A 15,871-nucleotide genomic window follows, 5' to 3' on the forward strand; every position below is an offset into this window, starting at 1 on the left:
TTAGTGTGCATTTTGATGGTTGCAAACGCTCCGATTCGCTGCTGTCTTCTAGTTGACTACCCACCGAATCCGATGTAGCCTTTTCCTGCCTTTTTGAGCAGGACGGTGGAATTTTTTTCCTAAAAGACCTTTCCGTTTTTGACTTTCGAAGGTTGTCAACCTTAGTTGGAGCAAGCTCCGATTTACAACTACGGTTATTAACCGCAGAGGGTGTGTTTGGTCCGCGAGAGCTATTTTATTTCACTCAAGTCCGCCGGTAAACCGGACTTACCTATCCGCCACCTGGGACGCGCCACGTAGGAGTATCACCTCTCCTCCTATTATGACAGCATAGTAGGTACGTTTATTTATATACAACAAGTTTAAAACTTATAGGGGTGGGACGGGGCCAGGGGGGGGGGGGATGTGTTGGTGCCATCGCTGGAGAGTGTGAAGGCTGTTAATACGACAATCTCGGGTATAACGATAGGGAGTTGGAGGTCGTGGTCTGGGCAGTACAGGAAAATCAAAAGATGTAGAATGTGGGAGAGAAGAGACAGACAGTAAATATGTTCATCGAGGGTCCGAGTGGTTGACGGATTTGGAAGGCGAAGCGGAGATCGTGGTTTTAGAGGATCTGAGAGCATAGTGTCCTTTTTGATCAGTAAGTACCTTCAGTTGTCTTCAGTATTCATTGATGACTGCTTTATGTCCGTATGTTTGGTCTACAATTATATTTGTTAACACACGTTTCTCAGTAGTGCTGTATTTCCAGCGACTTTATTCATGATGACGTATTTGTTACACTTTTGAATCGTTCTTGTGGGTGAGCTTTACGTGTTGCCACCCTCTGGTAGACGAAGAGTGTCTCTTCTGGGCCTCGCACCTCACGGAGACACTTGACACTTCTCGCTTCTCGCAGACTGAACATTCTAATAACATGCATTCGGTCTGTGATTGTCCCTCGCCAGTTGAACGTCGCGCCTTTCTTTCTCCAGATCAATGTAAATCTCTCTTTCATTACTATCTTGCACGATTCAACTACTTTGTACAGATTCTTTTTTTAATTCAGTGTATCGCAGATCCTGGAGACGACAAAAACAGTGAAAAACGTGAAATGATGTCAAATAAAGATTCCGTAGGCGACGGTGTTTTCTAGTGAGCTACCTTAATGCGTGCTACCAATCGACGTGAAGTTCAACTTCCCAGTAACTTGCAGGCGTAGCACTTCTGGGAGAAGTGGTAATGAGAATATGCCATTTTCCGAGGATTGGTTTCACAAAGAACCTTTCACTTTGTAGTGAAGTATATCGAGAATGATCTTTCATAACAGACTAAAACGGCAAGGGTATCAGAACAGAATCTGTGCAGACATCAAACTTGTAGAGTGGCACTGTTGTGAGGTACATTTTCGGGTAACTCAGATGGTGAGAGCGTATCACATGACTCATTCAACAGCCCGCACTAGTAGTGAGACATGAATGTTCAGTTTGTCAAATCCGTGGCCAGAGACAGGATTTTAACGCACGTACCTCCTACGTTGCCATCTGGCGAAGGGAACGGCTAGCAGTGTGCACGAAGGTACGTTAGGTAGCTTTTGTGTAAATACGTATGGTGGTTTACAAGATTCCGAGGTGCCTTGTTGAAGAGCCTTGTATTATAACAGGAGAAATCTTAACAATCATTTATTTTACCTGCTTCTTAATTAACGTTGAGGTGGCAAATGCATGAGACAAATAACGTCAAATAAGTTAATTACTTTAGAGAAAGCGTACGTTCCGAAAATACGAGACCAGAAGTTTCAAATTGCAGTAGTCTATAATTGTAGAAAGCTTTACAAACCTGTCAGTAAAATTATAGATGTTGTTGTGCTGCAGAAAATGAAGTAAACATTTTTGTTTTAGAATAAAAGATGGAAATGACTCAAGACTGTGCAGCTGGAAATGAGAGAAACAGTTTTATTTCACAATAAAAGATACATTGTTCAGTAAACAGAAAAGTAATTGCAGTATTAGAAATATTGCACGGACTGTTTTAATACATCTACGGGTTTCAAGTTAGACTTGCCTTCGCATGGCTTGCTTTTATACAGGCCCCTGGAGTCGCCATTACGCAAACGGTGGACAATGTGAGTCACTCCAGGCCTGTCTCACGTAAGAGATGTCGTAATTCACAGACAGTTCTCACAGTATATTTCAAGCTCTTTCATGTTTCCGCCTTACAGTGTCCGTAGTCTACTGGGTGTGACGAAAATCTTGTCTTTAAAATAAATACTTTCAAAAGAGATAACGTAAAATTATCACTGTCGTTGTTGCAATAGGCGTTCAATAATAGAGAACCATCACGTTCGTAGTAGCTTCTGTCATTTCCCGTTAGGAAATTTAGACGTTTATCAATGGAGACACACACAGATTATTGTAAACTTCAAAAAGGAGGAGTTACCTTCTAGCAACCCGATTTTGTAACTCACCTCTTTAGGTTATCTGTATACGAAGAAGACAGTAAAGGCAGAAAATAACACAGCGAATGAATTCCACGCACAACTTGCGAAGTCGTTGACATCTTACATCATTATAATATGTGGACCGCTACCGGAAACGTATTGTAACATAGCAGTCTCTATTATATTTGAACGCTCTCAGAAAAACATGGTTGTAGATATAAGATTTTTCATTTTGCTCTAACAATTTCTTATCAAGATAGGAATATTAGAACGTTACTCGTAAAACCTTACGGTTCAGACGTAAGTATCTTGAAAAATGTTGGATCCACGCACGATGTATAAGCAGTAATTTAACGTGTTTCGAAGGAACGAGCCTTCAGCATCGTAAATATCTGTAAACAAGACCTCATTACATGGTATTTGTATCCAGCATTTAGAAATGTGCATCCACGCTAAGACTTATTGTGGATGAAAGTTTGTGTGTTCCGTGCAACAAAGATTCTTGTGTGTAGATATTTCCAAATGATGCAGGATACGTTATTTTGAAAGGCGTCAACTCAGTACTTTTGTATCGTGTGTGGTTTAACATCCATTTCATTTTTCAGGTCGAGTACCGCAACGGTCTTACATCTAAACATGGATAAATTAAAAACGCGTAAGTAAATTAGGAATTAAACTTTGCCTTCAACAATAGACCGTAACCTGACGGTGACAGCTGACGTATATCAGCATTAAATTACGTATTTGTGATGTAAGGAAACTTACAAATAGAGATCGTTGTATCACTTGCCGTCAGCTAACGAATTGTGAAGAAACGAGAAATGTCGATGTTATATTCGATATGCATCAGTGGACTACGTACTACAAATAACAATGTTTAACAAAAAGCCTAAATAAATTACAGTCTTTATGGGTCTAACTATGCTACATCTTATGCTAAAATACGATTAATTCTCACAGAACTTGGCAGGTAATGGCGATGCCTTGCCCCTTTTTAGAACAGTCTGCAGAGATGGAGTCCAGATAAAAGTACATTGGGAACTATGAGAGAGGGAGGTCGTGCATTTACTTAGACCAATGGCTCTTCTTCCGCCTTCCGTAAAACCCGACGGTTCCCCCTCCGAGGTGTGGTCCGCTACTGCCGCCGGTTCCAGCTGTGGGGTGAGTGGGGTGGCACCGCCCACTGCAGCCCCCAGCGCTTGGGTAGTAGCCGCCCCCAGCACTGGGGTAACCTCCACTGCCACTGGGGTAGCCACCGCCTCCGCTGGGGTAGCCAGCACCCCCGCTAGGGTAGCCGCCACCACCACCACCACCACCACTAGGATATCCGCCGTGACCTGCTCCACTAGGGTAGCTTCCACCCCCACTCGGATATCCAGGGTACCCAGGATAACCACCACCGCCACTAGGATAAACGGGCCCTGTGGGGTAGCGACCACCGTGAGGTCGTGCTCCTGCCCCGCCGTGGTGGGTTCCACCTGGAGCTGGGTAGTGACCGCCTCCACTGGGGTAGCCTCCGCCGCCACCGCTGGGGTACGAGCCCCCGCCTCCGCTGGGATAGCCGCCGCCGCTACTGCTGGGGTGGAAGCTGGGCCTCTGGTTGTACCAGCCCCCGCCGCCCCCAGGGTGGAAGCCGGCGTGGCCGGCATGGGGAAAGCTCCCACCGCCAGCGCCGGGCCGCGGCCCACCGGAGAAGCCTCCGCTCCCGGCATGGGGGCGCCCGCCCCCACCAGGATAGCTGCCACTCCCAGCGCCGCCCCCGCCAGACCAGGTGCCGCCTCCAGCCTGCCCCCAGCCGCGGCCCCAGCTGCTGGTGCCGCCGCCACCAGGGCGCCATGGACCGTGGCTGTGCCCACCGCCACCTCTGTCGTCCAGGCAGTTGTCCGCTGCAAGGCAACCACGACATTCACCTAAAGTGGAAGCACTATTGTCTCTTTATTAGTCAACCAGCAAAGTACACCCATTACACACTTTGGACGCAAATTCACGCAACTGGATACCACAGCGGGATTCCCTGCAGACTAGCAGCATAAATATGTAACAGAATTTCGCCCTGTGTACATTTTCTGTAGAAAATGAACATCAGATACAGGCAATTCGGGAATACTGTCATGTACGACAAAAACGTTCACTCATTACAATTAGGCTTGCTACCCAGTTAGTGCACTGGATGGTTCCGTATCTCAATCGGAAAAACAGAAACGTAATAGGATCGCGTTTTTGCTCGTCTGTCTGTGCAACTGTTAAGACCCATTTTTCTCAAGAGCGGGTAAGGGTATGAAGCTGAAATTTATGTCAAATAGTAATGTCTGCAAAATACTAACGTGAATTCTTTACAGACGAATGGAAAAACTGGTAGAAGCCGACCTCGGGGAAGATCAGTTTGGATTCCGTAGAAATGTTGGAACACGTGAGGCAATACTGACCTTACGACTTATCTTAGAAGAAAGATTAAGAAAAGGCAAACCTACGTTTCTAGCATTTGTAGACTTAGAGAAAGCTTTTGACAATGTTAACTGGAATACTCTCTTTCAAATTCTAAAGGTGGAAGGGGTAAAATACAGGGAGCGAAAGGCTATTTACAATTTGTACAGAAACCAGATGGCAGTTATATGAGTCGAGGGGCATGAAAGGGAAGCAGTGGTTGGGAAAGGAGTGAGACAGGGTTGTAGCCTGTCCCCGATGTTATTCAATCTGTATATTGAGCAAGCAGTGAAGGAAACAAAAGAAAAATTCGGAGTAGGTATTAAAATTCATGGAGAAGAAGTAAAAACTTTGAGGTTCGCCGATGACATTGTAATTCTGTCAGAGACAGCAAAGGACTTGGAAGAGCAGTTGAAGGGAATGGACAGTGTCTTGAAAGGAGGATATAAGACGAACATCAACAAAAGCAAAACGAGGATAATGGAATGTAGTCAAATTAAATTGGGTGATGCTGAGGGAATTAGATTAGGAAATGAGACACTTACAGTAGTAAAGGAGTTTTGCTATTTAGGGAGTAAAATAACCGATGATGGTCGAAGCAGAGAGGATATAAAATGTAGACTGGCAATGGGAAGGAAAGCGTTTCTGAAGAAGATAAACTTGTTAACATCGAGTATAGATTTAAGTGTCAGGAAGTCGTTTGTTGAAGTATTTGTATGGAGTGTAGCCATGTATGGAAGTGAAACATGGACGATAACTAGTTTGGACAAGAAGAGTATAGAAGCTTTCGAAATGTGGTGCTACAGAAGAATGCTGAAATGCTGAAGATAAGGTGGGTAGATCACGTAACTAATGAGGTATTGAGTAGGACTGGGGAGAAGAGGAGCTTGTGGCACAACTAGACTAGAAGAAGGGATCGGTTGGTAGGACATGTTTTGAGGCATCGAGGGATCACAAATTTAGCATTGGAGGGCACCGTGGAGGGTAAAAATCGTAGAGGGAGACCAAGAGATGAATACACTAAGCAGATTCAGAAGGATGTAGGTTGCAGTAGGTACTGGGAGATGAAGAAGCTTGCACAGGATAGAGTAGCATGGAGAGCTGCATCAAACCAGTCTCAGAACTGAAGACCACAACAACAACAGTAATGTCTACGGTCCCTTGGCGGTGTGAATAAGTTTAGCTTGTAAGTCCATGCAATCATAAGGTACGGCCATATAAGTCACATATTTAGAAACTCGCTAGCTCTCTTATCAAAACCTGTAAATAAATTGCAAATACTTATGTACCTGTGAAGGGTAGTGGTCAGGTGGAAAAACGCGTGCTTGGAAACCGAGATGTCGACACACGAATTTTTCTTTCTTCATTTTAACCTAGTCTTCAATTCTCAACGATGTGAGGAGTCACGAGAAGCAACTCGTGGTTTGTATTGCACGATAAACTGTAGGCCTGCTTCCACGCTTGGGTAAATGGGGTAGGTCAGGGACACGCAGGCCCACAAAGTGGCGTCCGCTATAAAGACCTGGGCCAGGGCATGGGACCACACGAAGTCGTTATTACTATTATACTTATTTTTGTTATTATTATTATTAATATTTAATTAAGTTAGAATCCCACTCGAACTTGTCCGTTTCTTTTTTTTAATTTTCTAATTTCGATCTGCCCAATAATGCAGATACACTGCTTATGAAACGGTACGAAATCCACAAGTATATTTTTTAAACGTTGAGCATAACAAGTATTTACCAGATACGTCACAAATATTCGTGAAGAGTAATCATAGTTAAAAATAAATTATATGCCGTAGCAGAGAAATAATTACAAAACTTTTCAATAAGTAGGTTAAACATACGTATGCTAATTACTTTCAGTAACAGCAGACAGATGTAATATTTTAAATACACTGTGAGTGACAGCGTGCTTTTCACAACACACTCAGATCTCCGAACGTTTGGCGACTCGCTGGATAATGTTTCTCCGAAATCTTCACTTGAATTTAGACTAATGAGATAGGGCTGTAACTCACTTCCGTGTTAGCACTAAATGAGAGCACGTGCTCTGTATGAGACCTACTGCATTTGCTTATAGATTAAGAAGCCAGGTACCATATCATGCTGTCTAAAACGAGGAAGTTAAACAAAGTTAATCTATACACGGAATAGAATTCGCGAACTCGAGTGTTCTAACGTAATACTGTAGCCAGTGTACTAAGTGGGCTGCAAAACTGTACAGCACTGTATGACGACTCGGTGAAGAAAAAGTAAATGAATCACAGCTGTAGGCGCTATTATAAATGGTAGTAAAAATGGATTCTGGAGAATCGATTTAAAGTTGCATTATCTACAACAAATCCCCCTCATCGTACGTTTGATTACAGAGTTACCAAATTGCCTTTCTTTGTCTTTCATTTCTTCGTGAAACTATGATTGGCACGAAATTTTGTTACAGACATTTTTGTGCTGGTAGTGTGTAAGGAATCATGCTGTGGCGTCCAAGTGCTTGAATTTTGGTTCACCCTGAATATAAACCTTATGAGCAACAAAAAGTTGTGGCAGGGTCCGGAAAAGCTTTGTTTACATTTTAGAGCTTATTTTCTGCTTCTCTTCAGTATCACAACAATCATGCGAAACAGAAAGAAAGAAAACGTACCGGAATTACACCAAACGTTTTCGTACATGAGTTGCTCAAAATTACGTCATCGAATGTACAGCCGGCCGCTGTGGCCGAGCGTTTCTAGGCGCTTCAGTCCGCAACCGCGCTGCTGCAACTGTCGCAGGTTCGAATCCTGCCACGGGCATGGATGTGTGTCATGTCAGGTTAGTTAGGTTTCAGTAGTTCTAAGTCTAGGCGACTGACGACCTCAGATGTTAAGTCCCATAGTGTTTAGAGCCATTTGAACCATTTTTTTAGAATGTAAATTTAAATTGTAATTCTCAGGTTCACCGTCAGAGGTTGCTGTTCGAATTTAAGAAAGATAATGTTGATATGACACTCACTTTTTTGGCGTGTATTTAAATGCAGCTAATTTAATTATTCTGCTAGTAGGAAGCACCTCGCAACAAGTGTTTAGTTCATGGCGCACCTGGATTCCGGTACGATGCAGTGAAAATGTATGCGAAAGGGGATTTGGAAGATGCCGATTTACCGTACGGATTGGCGGACAATAATGGCCATGAGACTCAATGTTTGTACCGGGAGACGTTTTCTGAACAACAATGGCCCAAAGCAAGTAAATTGACGACGTTTCGACCGAATTGATGTGGTGCCCTTCAGGGCATTTACCGCACTGTTTCTCTGGTATTGGAGAATGCTCAGTACACTTTATTCTTGTTTGCCAAACGTACCTTTAACGTCCGCTTTGACAGATGAGAATCCATTCGCTCTTGACGTAAAAGAAAGTCAAAATTTGATGCAGAATCATACTTGGTCGTAATCAGTAAGACGTACATTTTGTCCCTGTATTAATGACCAGAAACTGAGTACGGAACAAACAACCATCTACAAAATCCTTTTAGATTGTAGATGGCCAGGCCGTAAGGCACTAGATCTGTATTCAGGAGAACGTACGTTCATGTCCCCGAATAGCCACAGAGTATTAGGTTCTCCGTCATTTCCCCAAATGCCTTAATTCAAATACCGGCATGGTCCTTTGAAAAGAAACGCCCGATCTCGTTTCCGATTCTTCCACAATCCAAACTTCTGTTCCGACTCTAATGATACGTCGTCGACACAACACGTACCTCTAATACTACATCCCCTTCTGCGAAGCTAGTACGAAGAGATATGACCCTAAATATGTTTTTCTGACAATATGACTTGATCACCATTGAACGGCACAGTATTTCTCATTTCTCTTTAGTCAACATTGATACGACCTAAAGATCATGAAATTATTCCGATCATCTTTTATATGTTTTGGAACAAAAGTACCAGTCACCTAAGAGAGAAGGCTGCTTTATTTAAGGAGACACTTCTCTACCATTTTCTTAGTGTTCTCATTTAGTTGATCAATTCCTTATGTTATTACATGGCTGAAGAATGGCATGCTCTGAGTTGTCTGCTTGGATATTGTTGTAAGCTATCAAAGATGCTACATGTATAATCTCAGGAAGCTTTCAACCTGAGTTTCTGTCCTTAGACGTAAAGAAAGCAGGATGGGCAAAGAGTGAAAGAGGCAGAGATGGCAGACCGTGACTGGTCAATACATCAAATATATGTCAACAATAGCATATTCTGCATCAAGACCATCAATAAAATAATATGGGAACACAACAAGAGCATCCATTACCTGTTCATACTTTCAGAGGGCCTACGATTCAGTGCACAGAAGGATAGAATTGGAAATCATGGCAGAATATAGAATCCTCAAGAAGCTCAGCCTGATCAAAATATGTAATCAGAAGGCAGGAACCAGGGTGGCATACTGCGACTCGGTGTCGACTGTTTTCACAACAAAACTGGACTGAAGCAAGGCGATGTTCTATCCCCAAATTTCTTCAACCTTGTCATGGAAAATGTGGTAAGAGAAACCAAACGAGCAACAAATGGAAACTTCACAGAAAGACAATCAAATATACTGGCCTATGCAGATGATAAAAGTTTTAATAGGAAACAACAATTGTGAAAGAAGCTAAATGAAAGCACCGTGAAAGTAAGTTTAAAAATTAATGAAGAAGAAACAAAATATGTGATCATACGAAGGAAAAATATGACTAAAGGATAACGTGATAACTTTAACGTACAAAACTACACTTTCCCCAACACTCCTAGCTTCAAATACCCTGAAGTGCCAAAGAAACTGTTATGGGCGCGCGTATTAAAATACAGGGATATGGAAACTGGTAGGATACGACGCTGCAGCCGGCAACGCCTATGTTAAGACAACAAATGCCTGGCGCAGTTGTTACATCGGTTACTGCTGCTTCAATGGCAGGTTATCAAGATTTAAGTGAGTTTGAACGTGGTGTTATAGTCGGCGCACGAGCGGTGGTACACAGCATCTCCGAGGTAGCAATGTAGTGAGGATTTTCCTGTACGACTATTTCACAAGTGCACCGTGGATGTCAGGAATATAGTAAAACATCAAATCTCCAACACTACTGCGACCGGATAAAGATCCCGCAGGAACGGGGCCAACGACGACTCAGCAGAATCGTTCAACGTGACCGAAGTGCTATCCTTCCGCAAATTGCTGCAGATTTCAGTGATGGGACATCAACAGCTGTCAGCGTGCGAACCATTCAAAGAAACGTCATCGATATGGGCTTTCAGAGCCGAAGGTCTACTCGTGTACCCTTGATGACTGCACGATACTAAGCTTCGTGTCTCGCCTGGGCCCATCAACACCAACATTGTTGATGACTGGAAACGTGTTGCCTGGTCACACGAGTCTCGATTCAAATTCTATCGAGTGGATGTACGTGTACCTGTATGGAGACAGCCTCATGGATCCATGGACCCTATACGTAAGCAGGGGGCTTTCGAAGATGGTGGAGGCCCTGTAATGGCGTGGGGCGTGAGCAGCTGGAGTGACATGGGATCCCTGCTACGTCCAGATACGACTCTGACAGGTGACACGTTCGTAAGCATCCTGTCGGATCACCTGCATCCATTCATCTCCATTGTGCATTACGACGAACTTTGGCAATTCCAGCAGGACAATGCGACACCCCAAACGTCCAGAATTGCTACAGAGTGGCTCCAGGAAGACTCTTCTCAGTTTAAACACTTCCGCTGACCATCAAACTCCCCAGACATGGACATAATTGAGTATATCTGGGATGCCCTGGAAAGCGCTGTTCAGAAAAGCTCTCCACCCCCTCGTACTATTACGGATTTATGGACAGCCCTGCACGATTCATAGTGTCAGTTCCCTTCAGCCGCACTTCAGACATTAGTCTAGTCCATGCCACGTCGTGTTGCGGCACTTCTGCAGTCATCAGGCCAGTACTGTTATACTAGCCGAAGGATGGAGTATGACCAAAAAAGCAGAGCACCAGTGATCCAGGCAACATAAAAATGGGTTTGGAGGTCCAACGAGGAACCAGAGAGGCTAGCCGACCAAACCTTGGTAGTGATCGTCGCCAAAGCAAGAAATATGCAACAGGTGGGCCATGTTGTTAGAATGGAACAAGGCAGAATTGCCCGTCAGATATATGGCAAGAAGATTGCTCAAGACACCGTCGAAGTACAAGAAGAAGATGACATGCATCACATGTGATGTGATGTCACGCAGCATGTGAAGGTGGCTGTGTGTGTGGACGGGTTACTCCTGTAACCGAAATATCAGATCTGATGGTTCTAGGGGAACCGAAACCGGTCATATGAATAAAGATTTTGCAGTCAAGATGGATTATAAGTAACATTGTAAAACTGGGAAAGAAGAAAATCGCAGCACTTGCAATTTAAGACTGCTAAGGTGGACTGCTAATACAAGAAATGAGGAGGTGCGTCATCGGTCAGGAGAGAAACTTTGCGGAAAATATTGACGATAAGAAGGGATAGACTGATAGGACATGTGTTAAAACATCAGGGAATAACTTTCATGGTACAATAGGGAGCTGTAGAGGATAAAACCTTAGTGGAAGACGGATATTTGAATACATACAACAGATAACTGATGACGCTGCGTGCAAGTGCTGCTCTGAAATGAAGAAGTAAATACAAGAGTGGAAAACAAAAGAATCAGGTGACTGATGATCCAAAAAGACTCTGAGCAAATCTTTTTCTGTTTCAAAAGCTTGAAATCATTATCTAGACTTGAAACTGTAATACCCATTTCCTGTTTGGAAAGGAAGGACTCCTCGAGACTGGGAAAGTGGAATCGAAATGTGAGTTTTTAGAATAGTTGCAGCAAAGTATGTCAGAATTATAGGAGAATTACTTTGATGTATCATACTGCCAAGTTATCTGAGAATATTATGGAAAAGAGAGTTCCCGGCGGGGTCAGGGATTTTCTCTGCCTCGTGATGACTGGGTGTTGTGTGATGTCCTTAGGTTGGTTAGGTTTAAGTAGTTCTAAGTTCTAGGGGACTGATGACCTCAGATGTTAAGTCCCATAGTGCTCAGAGCCATTTGAACCATTTGAAAAGAGAGTATGGGAGATAGTAGGAGGAGGGAGGAGGACTGAAAGAGGAGGACAGTGAGAGGAACAATGTGAGTTTGGAGCAGGAAAATCTATAGTGTAAGGCAGATCCAAAAAAGGCACTATGAGCCTGGTGAGAAATTGGTTTTTGTGGGCACTGAGGAGGAGTATGATACTGTGAAAAAAGGCAAGATCTAAATCACTTCAGGAAAGGGGAATTCGAAGACTGGTTTTGAGAGGAATAACTGAAATCTATCAAGAAAGCGAGAGTTGTGTCAAAGTGGGAGGAGAGAAGAGTGGTTTGAACAGAAAAATGGGCTGAAGCAGAGCTGTGTACTACTTTATACTTTTCGCCACCATCACGCATGAGTTAATGACGTGGGTTGCAGTGCGAATAGCAGATGAAGATATCAAAGCACTGAAGTTTGCAGGTGATTTAATGATGTGAAGAAATGGAGAAGGAAATGTACAAGAAAGGGTAAATGTGTGGGAGAAGTGGCACACAGTATGGGCTAAAATTTAATGCAAGGAAATATGTAGTAACGGTGACAATGTGAAATATTTAAGAGCAGAATAGAATTGTTATAAGTATGAGAGGGTAAGTAATAAGAAAGGAAAATTTCAGGTTGCTGGGGGGCATAATAAAAGACAGTAGGGAGAATGGTAAGGTGATGAGTGAAAAATGAAGGTGAGCCTATGTTTCCTGCAGAGTGGAAGATATCTGGAGCAAGGATGCACCACCATAAATTAAGGAAATATTGTGCCGAGCGTACGAGTATTATGCTTCATTTCTCACGTATGCCTCAGAAATGGGGGTAATGAAGAAAAGGCAGGTGAGCAGGATATGGGTTTGAGAGATTAAATATCAAGAAAGGAGAACATGATTTACTAGAACGAATAGAGTAACGAATGATGCGGTAAGACAAGTAGTGGGAGAGTAACTCATGCAAGACACCATAAAAAAGAAACGTTTAAGATGGTATGGGATTGTTAATGAAAGTTGGCTAGATACCGAGAAAAGTCCATGGGGTGACAATAGGAGGCAAGAGACCCAAATGGAGACCGAGAGACAGATGGATCGTTGGGGTGAAGTAAAGTGTGATGAAGACTGGGACAGAGTGCAGAGAGAGACATAGCTGGAGGTCAGGAAAAGACGGAGAGACTTGTGTTCTAATCAGACTCGGTCAGTGGCTAGAAACTCTAGAAGAAGAAAATGAAGATGATGATGTCACTGGTGTCACGGGCAGTGTTGCAAAATGGTTCAAGTCAGTATGGTTCTCGCTAACAGGAAACAAAGGGCGTCAGTGCAAGGGACGAGTGAATTAAGTCATCAGTCATCATCAGAATGGGAAGAAATTACATGTGGTGTCCCACAAGGATCCATCTTAGGGCCATTGCTTTTTCTTGTATACATCTCTCAGCAGTTACACTGCCAGATGCAGAGTTCGTTTTGTTTGCAGATGACGAAAGTATTGCAAGAAATAGTATGTCAGTGTAGTTCTAGAACGATCTGCTAATGATATTTCCATGGATAATAATAAATGGTTTAAAGCCAACTCACTGACATTAAAATTGGAAAAGACTCACTATATGCAATTCAGAACCTGTAAGAGGTTTCCACCCAGCATATGCATAAAGTATGAAGAAGAGCAGATAGAAGAGGTTGACAGTCTTAAATTCCTGGGATTACAACTTGATAATAAATTCAGTTGGGAGGAGCACACCACAGAATGTATTTGGAATTCGAGTGTTAGCAGACATAGGCGACATAAAAATGAAAAAGCTTGCATACTTTGCCGACTTTCATTCCATAATGTCATATGGTATAATATTTTTGGGTAACTCTTCAAGTCAAACAAAAGTTTTCAGAGTCCAAAAGCGTGTAATACGTATTATTCGTGGAGTAAATTCACGGAAGTCCTGTAGAAACCTCTTCAAAGAACTGGGTATATTAACTACTGCCTCTCAGTATATTTACTCCTCAATGAAATTTGTCCTAAATAATATATCTCTTTTTCCAACAAACAGCTCAGTTCATACGTACAATACCAGGAACAAAAATGATCTGCACAAGGACTTAAAAGCATTTACTTTAGCTCAAAAAGGGGTCCACTACTCAGGAACACTCATCTTCAATAATTTGCCAGCAAACATAAAAAATTTAGTTACAAATAAATATCAGTTTAAAAGGAGCCTGAAAGACTTACTAGTGGCCAGCTCCTTCGACTCCATTAACGAATTTTTTAATAGAAACAAATGATGTATTGTATGTATTCATACGATTAGTATTGTTATTTCAGCTTAAATAAATATTGACATGTTCCACATCCACGAGGATCTCCTCAGCACGGATCTATGGAACGAAAAACTAATCTAATCTAATCTAATCATGATGAGGTATGGATGAACAACAGTGGAGTGAGGTGTTTCGGCGTCGCACTGACCTCTGTCGAGGCGGTCCTCGTCCCCCGGCGGCGACCCCGCGGCTGAGGGGTGGTACTTGGGGTAGTAGTCATAGGGGGCGCGCACCCTCTCCAGCTGTGCGGCCGGCCCGCTGACGACGGCCGGCGAGTACAGGTTGGGCCCCGCTGTGGCTGCGCTGCGCACCAGTCGCGCCTCCTCGCCCTGCAGGAACCGGGCGCGGCCAACCATCTGGCGCGGTTCCTTCGGGGGCGCCCCTGCAACACGGTGGACACTGCACACCTGTCACCTTGCTGCGTCCACCTGCTAGTGTCACAGCTGTCGTGTAAAATGTTCCCACGGTAATTTGCACCCAGTGAAATTCGTTCAGGGCGTGAGAGTGTTTCGATGATGATGTTTGGTTTGTGGGGCGCTCAACTGCGCACTTATCAGGGCGCGCAGAGTGTTTCGAGGGCCAGGATGTGGAATACATCACCATATTGTAAGAAATGGAACCCCTACAGCCGTAATTCATACAATAGTGAACGGCCGTAGTCCCCAAGACCTCCTGGCACGAAGATGGACCTTCTTTTTGGATAATCAGTCTCCTGTGCGAACCTCTACATCTCGAAGTAGTGGCACTTGCAACTTCCGTCCTCAGTTATTTGCTGGATGTATTCCAGTCGCTGCCTTCCTCCACAGTTTTTGCTCTCCAGAGCTCTCTCTAGTGTCATGGAAGTCATTCCCTGATGTCTTTACAGATGTCCTATCATCCAGTCCCTTCACGGACGTATATATGACCATACAGTACTGGGAAGAGTCACAATTCTGCTAAGATTCAAGGATGTAGAGAGGGAACAGGAAGAAGGACTCAGTACAGGAACGCCACGGCTAAAGCTAGGACTTCTGCAGTGCTGGAGTGTAGGAGACCTTTACCAGAGACGAGTTGAGGAGAAACTCAGACTGGATAAGGACGGAAATGCAACATCATTGTGTGAGGAGCCAGAATCATGTTTTCTGGGAGCTGATGAAGAGGCTGTTAGAAGTGGAGGAGGAAGAAGAAGTGGCGCTAAGTGGATGACTCAGGCCTTAAGAGAAAGGGCTGAGGAAAAGAAGAATGCTCAAGAGAAATTGTTAAACCCTTAAAGGCAGGAAGACATTGATCACTGCAACACAGTTAAGAGGGATGTATTTAAAGGATGGTTACCCAGGCTAAAGAGGAGTCGTGGAAGAAGAAATGTGCCGACGTAGAACATTTAGCCGGCCGGTGTGGCCGAGCGGTTCTAGGTGCTTCAGTCTGGAACCACACGACCGCTATGGTAACAGGTTTCAATCCTGCCTCGGGGATGGATGTGTGTGATGTCCTTAGGTTAGTTGGGTTTCAGTAGTTCTAGCTTCTAGGGGAATGATGACCTCAGATATTAAGGCCCATAGTGCTCAGTACCATTTGAACCAATTTTAGAACATTTAGTTGGATACAACAGAGGGCTTCAGAAGTTTGGCAATTCCTACGTCAAGTGAGAAGAGCTCCAGCTGAAACT

The 15,871-nt window shown here is 43.7% G+C and overlaps 1 protein-coding gene across 1 annotated transcript in view; it reads right to left on the reverse strand.

Annotated features, from left to right (window-relative positions):
- Nucleotides 1-1,940: 1,940 nt before the first annotated feature.
- Nucleotides 1,941-15,871, reverse strand: part of LOC124795561 (glycine-rich protein DOT1-like) — an 81,316-nt gene continuing 67,385 nt past the window's right edge. The window contains exons 3-4 of the mRNA XM_047259634.1: nt 14,375-14,608; nt 1,941-4,308 (exon numbers count right to left, since the gene is read on the reverse strand). Of these exons, the coding sequence (XP_047115590.1) occupies nt 3,488-4,308; nt 14,375-14,608 (1,055 nt within the window). The 3' untranslated portion in view covers nt 1,941-3,487. The remainder of the gene's footprint in view (nt 4,309-14,374; nt 14,609-15,871) is intronic.

Source organism: Schistocerca piceifrons, chromosome 4, assembly GCF_021461385.2.
Source record: "Schistocerca piceifrons isolate TAMUIC-IGC-003096 chromosome 4, iqSchPice1.1, whole genome shotgun sequence".
NCBI lineage: Eukaryota > Metazoa > Arthropoda > Insecta > Orthoptera > Acrididae > Schistocerca > Schistocerca piceifrons.